General features: G+C 40.1%; 2 protein-coding genes across 2 annotated transcripts; one reads left to right on the top strand and one right to left on the bottom strand.

Annotated features, from left to right (window-relative positions):
* The first annotated feature begins 2,727 nt into the window (after positions 1-2,727).
* On the top strand, positions 2,728-6,245 carry mecr (mitochondrial trans-2-enoyl-CoA reductase). The gene is made up of 10 exons (XM_080858437.1): positions 2,728-3,081; positions 3,255-3,352; positions 3,488-3,619; positions 3,949-4,092; positions 4,359-4,461; positions 4,625-4,727; positions 4,851-4,924; positions 5,364-5,424; positions 5,608-5,680; positions 5,954-6,245. The coding sequence occupies exons 1-10, from the start codon at positions 2,828-2,830 to the stop codon at positions 6,115-6,117; spliced, it is 1,206 nt and encodes a 401-aa protein (XP_080714563.1). The 5' UTR covers positions 2,728-2,827; the 3' UTR covers positions 6,118-6,245.
* Positions 6,246-6,439: 194 nt separating this feature from the next.
* On the bottom strand, positions 6,440-11,178 carry smpdl3b (sphingomyelin phosphodiesterase acid like 3B). The gene is made up of 9 exons (XM_080857696.1): positions 11,153-11,178; positions 10,507-10,592; positions 10,034-10,247; positions 9,796-9,893; positions 9,555-9,698; positions 8,665-8,834; positions 8,401-8,581; positions 8,138-8,277; positions 6,440-7,997 (listed from the first exon to the last, which is right to left on the bottom strand). Exons 2-9 carry the CDS (start codon positions 10,580-10,582, stop codon positions 7,632-7,634), a joined length of 1,389 nt encoding a protein of 462 aa, XP_080713822.1. The 5' UTR covers positions 10,583-10,592; positions 11,153-11,178; the 3' UTR covers positions 6,440-7,631.
* Between the last annotated feature and the right edge of the window lie 125 nt (positions 11,179-11,303).

The raw sequence follows: 11,303 nt of genomic DNA, 5'->3' as shown, positions 1-11,303 counted from the left end.
ATAAGCTGTATTATTTTCCTGCTATGCACAATTGAACTCCTTGAACTGTTACGGCTATGCATTGCTATGAAAGCCAACGCAGGGTTGCTCTGCACTACTGTAAGACATGATTTCTTTGTGTTGATTTGTTCAGTTACAATCCTTTGTATTATTATTCTTAGAATTATGTGTAATTTTTTTTATTCAGTCGATTTATCAAAAGAAATGTGTTTGTATTATGTGACTGCAGTAAGACAGAATATCAAGTGGGTTCTTCTCTCAGGAATCTCTAATCTGAAAACTCAGGGAAAACCTCAGATTACCTCTCTATGAGAATAGAGATCAGGTAGAGAGAATCATGCCAACATTTTACATTCCTACTTTGAATCATGTTTGATCTCTGATATACACACTACTATGAAAACTCTGTGCCAGAATTCTGCATTAAAAGGGCCGACTTGTCCAAACAATAATGTGACCATTTTATTTATTAATGAATGTGAATGATTCTTTAAGCAGATTAAAAACACTATCCATACATTAATAACATACATTTACATTCATTCTGTGGCAGTAACATTATTTATAAATGTAGGAGTTAGTCATGTCATCTGTTATCATATTTAATACTGAAGGAAAGAGTATAGCCTGGCATCTTTGTATGAAAAAGTAGTTGGTTAATTCCTCCTGTTTGCTGATAAACGGTCTTTTCCACACTCAGAGTGTTTGTTAACTGACTGCTATTTTGTGTTAGTGCCCTCGATGGAGAGTGTCTGAAGGGCAGAAGATAAAAGAATCTGAAAAAAGTCACTGGTGTGAGGATGAAAATGGCCCGTTCTGTAATGTGAAAGAGGTCATGTTCTATTTCAGACTTCTATTTCTATATTTTTTTTTTCCAGTTTTAGTTCTATTTCATTGCTATCTTAGTATGATAGAGGGTTTCTGCTAGATGGACACGGACCACAGAAAATCCACTTAATGCCATCCAGCTTCATTTTAAGATGTACTTATGTACAAATAATTATTAAACTGGTTTATAGTACATATGGTTGCCATGGCATATGTCACAGCGTCTCCTCACAGCTCTCTGGCTTTGTGCGTGAAATAAAAATGTCTCCATTGACCAATTAAACAAAAATTTAAGGTATTCCTACACATGTAGCTCAATCTTTTATGAAATGAAGGGGAAGAATATTTTATATAATTTCCTCTGAGATTTAAGATGACATTCCTCTATGACATTCCTGACATTCCTCTCAGTTTTCTTGTTATGTGTAAGTATAGCTTTATATATTCCGCCAGAATAGTTAAGCATTATGCAAAAGTAAAACTAAAAAAGAAATTCAATATATAATTGATAATGGGGTAGAAACCTGTCTTTAAGGAAAATACCAGTAATTTATACCCTGAATGAATGGTGAACTGCCTAATGCTAGCCATTCATGCTGCATGCACTTGCCTTTATCCAGGCAACACTCACAAGTGGCTCATGGTTATCTACTGTATTAACTGATCTGTGCTCTCTGTGGGGACATCTTCCCGAGGCCAAGTGTTCAAGATGATTGCGTTGATGTAAATTGCCTAATGGGCTATGAACTGCATGATACACATGATAGACAGACACAAACATCTGTTATCTGATTATAATACAGGGGTTACTTCAGGGAAACGTCTCTTAAATGTGTTGACAGATGATTAGATGCATGCAGTGCAAATGGACTTGGATGATCTGTTATCATTTGGAGGCAATCATATTTTTTCTAATTAATAAATATGAATTGAATCAACAATTGATTGGAGTGTCTTTACTTTGTCAGCAACAGAATGTTCAAGTGATAGCCATCCATTTGTATGCTGCTGATCGGCAATTTTGCTAGTTCAGATTTGTTTTTTTTAATTACCTAAGAGAATGAATGCGGTTTTGGAAATCCACAAAATATGGCCCATGGTATTTAAATAACTGTTAAATAACTTTGTCTCTGTATAAACCTTTGACCCATTCTATCCCTAAAATATGTGTCTCAAATGCACCTGCCTCTACACTGGTTTCCTGTCAAAACTTTACTCGACTTCAAGGTACCCCTCCTAACACACCATGCTCCAAATTACCTCAAGGATTGAATTGTGCCCCCCCCCCCCCCCCCCCCCCCCCCCTGCCCCCTAATTCCCAGAGTGCAATGTATCTTTAATTCCAAGAGTATCATAAAGCAGGAGGCAGAGCCTTTTGCTATTGAGCCCCCCCTCCTCTGGAATAACCTTCCTATCTCCAATCGAGAAACGGACACACTTTCATATTGAAATCTAGACTCTAAAAACATTCCTCTTTAGTGCATCCTATAATTAGGCATAATGCATCAAGATCCAGCACCTGTTGCAAGATACATCATGATGGGGGAGAATCAAATTCCTACCCGTACACCCGAGAGGGTTGCCGTAATATAAATTAATGCCATCATTACAGCGCATGAAATGCCCTGTATTGTTGACATTGAGGTTTCTGCTTTTTGGTTCTGCTTATTCTTATAAATGTAGCCTCGTGAGCATACTTAATCCTTCAATGCGGGCTCTTTCAATTTGTATCCACTATCAATCGCGTATCCTTGAGTGTATGCCGCACGCTAAAATAAATCCAATAGTAGCCATTACAAAAAACTTGTTTTTAATTGCGCGTCAATTCCAGGGAATGTAGCAGTTCGCCGAATATATTGGTACCGCAGATACTCTTTGCAATACGGTAAACAATATGGCTGCGCTGTCAACCTGACACGCTCAGTCTCTCTTGATAGTTGCTTTTCAATTGTATTTGCAGAATAGACTAACTTAAAAGTCAGCCCTCCACTGAAGTGAAATGAAAGCGGCAAATGTTTCATGTTTTGTTTTCAAATTCATTCGTATACACAGGCGTGAATTATGCCGAGCAAGGACAGCAGGTCAGCAGTCCAGCACAACCCAGTTTCAACAGGACTGCTCGCCCGGTCATCACTTGGCATTTAATAGATGTATAGGCCACATACTCCACAGGAGATATTCAACGGAGTCATCTGTCAAAAACTGCCAGGGATTGTTATATAGGAACCATGGAGACCCTTCGCAAGTTGTACAGTAAGATAGAATGAGACTCAAAGCATGAATTTACCATTTAGAAACTGTCCAGCAAAAAAGCAAAAAAGCAAACCACATACCCCCCACCCCGGTAGCGTTGCAGGCAATAACACGTTTAGTTATGTTGCAATAGCTTGTGCGTGAATCTGAATTACTCTCTCCTTTTGTGGTAGATTGGAGCCCATGGAACTACCCCCTGTGGGCGCCAAGAGTGTGCTGGTGAAAATGCTGGCTGCTCCTATCAACCCATCAGACATAAACATGATCCAAGGTGAGGTCAAGTTATTATGTGTTACTTTATGGGGTAACACAGTTTTGCTGGGTTAGGCACTGTCATTCTGACTATCTACATATCAGAGATTATTTCCTTTGAATAGACACTGATATTCTGACCTTGTTTTCAAAGGCACCTATGCTATCCTACCTGACCTGCCTGCAGTGGGTGGCAACGAGGGCGTGGGCCAGGTGACAGAGGTGGGCAGCCAGGTGACAACACTCAAAGTAGGCGACTGGGTGATACCAAGAGACGCTGGTCTTGGTGAGTCAGGGGAGTCTTGGGGCAGGAGGCATTACTGATCAGTTGGACAGATTGTCATCAAAATACTCTGTCAGGATAGACTGCTGACTATCCACCTCATGTCTGGCTCATATTTTAACTTGGTCTACTCTGAACGTGGGGAAGCAGGAGGAGGTTGTTGATTGATGTGTTGAATGATGACCTAAGCGGATCCTTTTGGGTGAAATTATTGATTCCTGGTGCACTGATATCCTCAGCATTCTTCCACACAGTCCAACCAAATTCAACAAATTATCTGGAATTAAGTTGTGTTTAACCAGGGTTTAATTGCGTGTTTCTTGTTGAAACAGGCACATGGCGGTCAGCTGCAGTGTGGAAAGAAGACGACCTGATCACATTGCCCAGTGACATTCCTCTGCTGTCTGCAGCTACACTAGGTGTAAACCCCTGCACTGCTGTCAGGATGCTCTCAGACTTTGAAGCCTTAAAGTCAGGTGTGAAAATTGCACACACAAACAGAGAGACCACCACATTCACACTTTATGCATTTACCTTTATTTTTTAGCCATTAGTTTTTCCCCCCATTTGTGCTCATGTTCAGCACGTTGTTCAGCACTAACTATTTTTAAATGTGCTCTATGAATAAAGGTTCTTTTTTTCTAGCTAATGCAGTGAATCTTAGCTTCATACCACATCACTGAGAGTGATAAGGCCTTGAGAGGCTGTTTGTTTAACTGTTTCCATGTGTGTTGATGTCCAGGAGACTCTGTGATCCAGAATGCAGCCAACAGTGGTGTAGGCCAGGCCGTCATTCAGATAGCCGCCGCCAGAGGAGTACACACCATCAATGTGGTCAGAGACAGGTGACTGTCATCATTTAAGTGATTTCTGCTCCTAGACACGTTTCACTGTCAGCTATTCTAATCACAAACTGACACTCAGAACTAAAGTTTGTGAAAGTAACATTCATTGAGCTTGTTCAATTTACCGCCTCTCAGTAACTCACCTCCTCCCTCTCTCTGTCAGACCAGACCTTCAGCAGCTCACAGACAGACTGAAGGCCATGGGGGCCACTCACGTCATCAAAGAAGAGACACTCAGACGCCCAGAGATGAAAGAACTTTTTAAGGTAAATTAGCACAGACAATTTTGTAGTTCATAAGCAGATCCTTCATCATTGCAAACATGTTCCACAGTTAGCAGTTTGTGTGAAATATAAACTGGCTAGTATAATTTACTCACTGTGTTACAGACGTGTCCTCGACCAAGACTGGCTCTTAATGGCGTTGGGGGAAAGAGCGCCACAGAGTTACTACGGCAACTTCAGTGAGTACTGACTGTTGCACTTTAACATTATGTCATTGTAAATGACAGTTCATATAATGCAACATGTGGACATATTTAAATATTAGCACAAAACTGACACCCCGTAAGTCATTACTCAGCTTGTTGTAATTCAGTTGTACGTGAGAGCCTTCATGCTGGCACAGATAAGATCAAATGGGGAACTATATGGATACACAGAGTAAAAACTTATGTGATATGATAAAGGTAAATAATGTAATAGTTATGTAATGCCTTAAGTATTTGTATTGCTGAAGCATATATGAGGATTATCCATGAATAGTCACAGAGTCTATCAGAACTGTTCAAAATGTGAAGTTATCAAAATGAGAAGTGGCTGTTTGGTTAGGGTATGTGATACATGTGTGATCAGGGAAATGATTCATTTTGATTCATGATTGATTCATGTTTCCTTACCCAGGCAAGGAGGCACCATGGTGACATATGGGGGAATGGCGAAACAACCAATCACTGTGCCTGTGGTGAGCTATTTGTTGCTTTCTGTTCAGCAAAGTTGTTGCTTTCTTTTCTTCTCAGCTCTTTTTAACTTAGTAAGTATTTCAATAATGAAAGACACATAATATGTAGTGTTCTTTATATTCTTCATGTACTCATTCACCTAACTTTTCTTACGTGGTTAAAACTTTTTTTCTTCCTTCTACCAGAGTGCACTGATCTTTAAGGATGTGAAAATACAAGGGTTCTGGGTCACACAGTGGAAAAGGAACCACACCCAAGGTATAAGGCCAGCCGTGGATTTCAGCCAAAAAGAAAACCATTAGAACTGTGAAAGATATAAATAAATATATCGATATGAAAATATGATCATATCTGACCAGATGTACACCTAAACATGTATGACAAAACACATCATGTAATGTTAGCCTCATAAGATAACTTAGGGAGAGTATGTTCTTTGATGCCTTTGTATGAACTGACTGGTTGTGATAAACTCAAGCAAACATTAACATTGATAGTTCCCTCTGTGACGCGGTGCCTTTTCCCCCACAGACGAGGGGGCCATGCGCACCATGCTGGACGAGCTGTGTTCCCTGATCCGTGCAGGAAAACTGTCAGCCCCGGCCTGCGCAGAACACAGCCTGCAGGACTTCCAGAAAGCTCTGGACGCTGCCATGCAGCCCTACTCCTCTGCTAAGCAGGTGGTGGTCATGTGATTAATATCTGCTGGACAGCTGACCACTTGTTTCTTTGTGACCTAAAAAGTCATGCAATGCACTGAGCATCACTCTTTGTGTATGTGTTTATCAAGCAGACGTGTAATAAATAGGTATCTTGCATAAAAGCTCAAAGTCCAGCTTGCTATCAGTGTACGATTTGTCATCTTTACGAAATAGTCATTGGTTGTTAATAAACCCCACTAACATGCCATGGAAATTCACACTGTGCTTGCATTGGAAGACGAATGTTGCTTTAATTCACACCTCATCCTGGCCACAATGCTCATCTCTCCCAAACAATAGTTTAATAAACATTTATGGCACTTATTGAAGGGACACATAGTAAAACTGACTCAATAAAGCAATATGTTTTTATTGTTTTATCAGATTTTTATCAGATATTGTTATCAGATTGCTGTCAAATCCATTCAGCACATCACGTGATTGTGCTCTATTTCAATTTCTCAATACTGTTAGTGATGCCACAGATACACACGCACCAGTATCTTCCTGTCCAGCTTTTACAATCCTGAAAAAAAAAATCAAACGTTGCCCTTCAAACAAGTTCACAGGATGGATAAAGTCTTTATAGAGCATTTAAATCAAAGGTCATGCTTGTTTCATGTACAGGATGAACATGGCTGCTCCATACAGTGGTTTAATGAGCCTTTAGCACGGGACAGATCATGGAACCTAGGACACACCAAAGGCCTCTTGTTAAAAATGTTTTGATGTTTCGTGTCCAAAGCATTATCTACACTGAAGGCAATTACTACCAGCGTGTCCTTTAGTGGGGCACAAATAGATATCGTTCTCATAATGAGTAACATTCACAGATTGCTTAAAGTAAGTCAATACAATGTGAGATATCGCATATGATGACACAAAGAAAAGCAATACAACAAGTCAGATAATATAGGTGTTGACTCTTGATCTTTAAGTAGGAATAAGCACTTTAAAGTAATATTGTATAGTACATTATGGACCAGTGATGTGCGGTGAGGGTTGTGGCTGGTGAGGCACTGACTCTTTCAGTCAGATTTACAAATAAAAACCCAATTGGCAGCTTGCACACTGACTACTGGTGGTTTTTCATTTCAGCATTCTTTACACACACATAAGTAAGGTACATACAGTTGGCAGCTGCTGGCTTGTGATGAACTTAATGTGTTAATATGTGTGAATATGCACTAATGCATATGAACTCTTTCATACGAAGTTGCACAGGCAGCCTGATGGTTTCTACCTTGTCCCATTATAATTTTAGTTAAATCAAGGAGACTATAACAGCAGCGTGATAACTAGCTATTATTTCATGCAAATTGAACTCTTCCATTTTAATCGTTTAAGGTTATTAAGTGTTCTTAGCTAGCTCTGCCTCCCCTGACTGCATGTCCCTGTTATGGACAAAGCTGAACAAAAAATAAATATAGCATGCTTTCAAGCATAATTTGATAAAGCATTGAAAAGAGTGATCTGTTGTGATCATGAACTGAAATTACTTGAGAGCATTACAAGCTTGACCATGCAATGCTCAGTGTAGCAGAAAGTACTGGAAGCAGCATCACAAATAGGCCATTAGGAGGCGCACTGTCTTTCAGACACTCATTATAACTCTTCTCGTCTATCCCCCTGGCAGCACAGATGTGGTCAAGGCGACAGTTGGCGTCACAGGCTGACAAGTCATAGCTGACAGAGTTCAACTCATAGTACTTCTGCAAGACGCAGGATTCCTCGGCCATGCGATCCAGGATCATGTTCATGGAGGTGGGAGAGGCGTCTGGCACACGGAAGGCTTCTGTCAGGCGGTACTCTTTCTCCCATCTGGCCTGGGCCATGTTGGCATAGGTCAGGTTCAGGTAGTAGGTGACCATGTCCTGAGTAAACAAGGAGTTCCACCAGTTAATCAGTTACTGTAGATCTGATGATGCAAAACCTGGTGAACAACATGCAAAACCAGGGGGGAAAACATGATTTTTTTTTTTTTAACTGCAAAGATTGCTCCATGCTGTCATACTTTGACCAGGAGAGAGTCTGTGTCATATTCAAAGGTGCGAATGCCAGGGTTGTTGGCACCATCAACAACCCCTGGCAGAGTGGTCTTCCATGGCGTTACCCCTGGGGTCAGGAACATGGTGCTAATGGGAATCTGAGAATCTGTGAAAAGATATCATTTCTTTAGACTCTGAAGATAACAACATAAATGTCTCATAGATATAGTAACACAAACTAGGGAGCCACTGGCTGAAGAATGCAAAAATGATCTCGCTGTTTAAGTACCATCTGAGCTGTAGAACATGCGAAAACAGTCTGTGTGATGGTGGCCAAAGAACTGGCCTTCGATGACAGCATGATGCTTCTGAATTAGCTCCAGGTAACGCTCATTGAAGTTTGGGCGGAACCACATTTTACTTTGCTTCTTCTCAAAGTACCCTGGAGGAACATGTCCTACAATGTATACCTTAAACACAGAAATATTTTAAACAGTCAACATATCACCAAAGCATCACATTTCTCAACAATGAAGAGAAAGCTCATTCACACCTTCTCATTTGTACTTGCTGCATTTGTTAATATTGTGTCCATCCAGTTGAATTGGTTTGCTGGATCTGGGATGTCCTGTGTGGCTTCATTCTGATCATAGTAAAGGTTGGTATTGAGCACTAATATCCTGTATCCTGGTCTATTCAGCAGCTTCTCTGTGTAATATCCACCTAGAAGGAACATTAAAGACGATTTGGAATAAATATGACTATACTTTTTTATCAGACATATGTGCTTGAGTGATACACATATAAGACAAATGAAATGCATGGAAACTAGCCAAGTACAACAGTAAAAGTACTGTATAAGGATGCAGCTTGTTTGGGTTATTCTCTGGCGACATTTGAGAAGCATAAATGCTAAGCAGATTCATTTTTTTTGTGTTGCCATCAGTAAATTGAATTAGCCTTATTGATTTAACTCAGGTGTACTGTTTTTGTGGGTGTGACTCTCAGCCTTTTCAAAGTCTCGTTGTGTCGTTTAGTAGGCCCTCATTTCTGTCTATGTTTTCATAGGTCAAGGCATACCCTGCATTTGTCTCTTCAGATTTGAACTACAACTCTAACCATTCACTCTATTTCATGTCTGCATATCAGCTTCAAGAAAAAGGAAGTTGCTTGTCAAAATAGTATGACTGGATTGGGTTAGTGTGTGTAAAGCATATAAAAAAAATCTTCCTTATCTTTGCATGATGTTTCTTTTTTATCTTGACCCGCCTTTTCAGGACATGCGTGCCTCAAGAAAATAGTGATAGAGTGATAGGACCTATTGCCTTGTCTTGTTATTTCAATGCAGAACACACAGGAAGATGTTTCTTGTTACTATATGTAACCGTAAGTGATCTCCCACAGTCTCACTAATATCATTGTCCAGTCAAAGGTGTACCATACCTATTTTGAAGAGACTTTGAGACTCTGGGTCAAGCCACTGTTTCCACATCTCTGCCGTCTGGTTATAAATATAATTCTGTCCAGGTGGCAACTGGTTCTTTGGATGGTAGTCATGGTTACCCAAAGCAGCATACACTTTGGTGGCTGGAATGAAAAAATATTGCTTCAATGTCTTATCTATTTTTACTAGCTTAGATTCATTCATAATCTTACGGAGTTCAGTTTATAACTTTTAATTTACTTGGGAATACTTCTTTGATAAGCTGGGTAAGGTTTCCGATTATGGAGACAACTGCCTCTTCCCCAAGATACTCATTTGGCACGTGCGGAGTTTCATCTCTACGGATACATGTTTAACAGTTAAAATGAGTTGAAAAGGGACACATTGACATCAATTAAATAAAGACATTATATTTCCATACCATCTCTATTACGCATATCTGTAATCATGGCTTATTGTATCAGGCCACTTTACATACCCAGTCCAAAGAATGAAATCTGGATCTGGTAAAATGCTTTTCATGGCATATATGGAGGAGTTGATAAGGTCCCATGGTGCGTCACAGAGATAGTCCCCAAACCTCCCTGCCTTCTGCGCTGGACGACTCCCACTGGAGTTACACACCAATGTTGGGTCATCACCCAACTTGTAAGTGGGGTCCCAGTGGAGGTCAGTGATGTGCCAGAAGTTCCCTGAATAAAGAGAGCATTCAAATACGTTGATACATCCCTCCAGTCACTACGCCTTTTTCCTTTAAATCATGGCTCATTTCTTGAGAATACTATACCCTACGATTTAGTACTTTACATTTAATGTAAAATTCGACACTGATGTGTGGTTGTGTATGCGTGTTTCAATATGTTGAGTGTGGTCTTTAATATGAAACATTGGTTTTGTCAAATAAACAGTTAGGCTGAAAGAAAAGTTTGTCATTTAGTTTTCAGTTCTCACCTGATGATTCTCCACCTCTAAACACAAGAAAGACACTCCAAATTAAACACGTCCCGACCCGAGTCATGAGGTTCATTATCGTTGCACTGTAAAGCCAGAATGGGAAGCAACAGAGAATGTGTCGAGTTACCGCTCACAACCACAAATGACCATAAACCGAGATAAGAACTCGACTATGTTCCTGCACAGATCACCCATGACTGTTTTACATTGTATGCGTTGGGTTAAAGTGGCCCACCGCCGTGTTATTGAATTAGCGGCTCATACAAAGTATCCAACTACTCCAACACCCCGTGACCACTCAGATCATGCGAATGGGAAATATAGTTTTCTGAATATTCATCTTGGAAATTCCTGAATTGGTTTGGAAATCATTTGTGATATCCGATGCTTAGTAATGCCATAGGGGACATTTGAGGTTGCAAAGTTTATAAATATATACATGAAATTATTTGTATTTGTGGAAAGGAGGACACACCTTCAAAGTTATTGGTAAAATGTTAGGCTACTTATATAATAAACTATAATAAACTTACAATTTTGCTGTAGGCCTACAGCGTTAACTCTTTGATTTGATTATCTACGACAGAAAGATTGATCAACTTCAGTAACTCTGAAAATCAATGAAGAGGACAAAGAGATATACCGTCGGGAACTCTCTCGTGAACCTCGTGTTCGTCACATCATGTTGTTTGAAATAGCACACTTTTGATTGGATAAAGAGCCGGAAATACATTGAGTGTAAAGAGCGGTTCATTTCGCGGCAAAAAGCCTGCGCCTGAATATGCAGCGCGCGG

Source organism: Sprattus sprattus (assembly GCF_963457725.1).
Source record: "Sprattus sprattus genome assembly, chromosome: 19".
NCBI classification, from domain to species: domain Eukaryota; kingdom Metazoa; phylum Chordata; class Actinopteri; order Clupeiformes; family Clupeidae; genus Sprattus; species Sprattus sprattus.
Note: the sequence above shows the minus strand (reverse complement) of the source record. Positions and strands in the feature narration are given on the sequence as shown.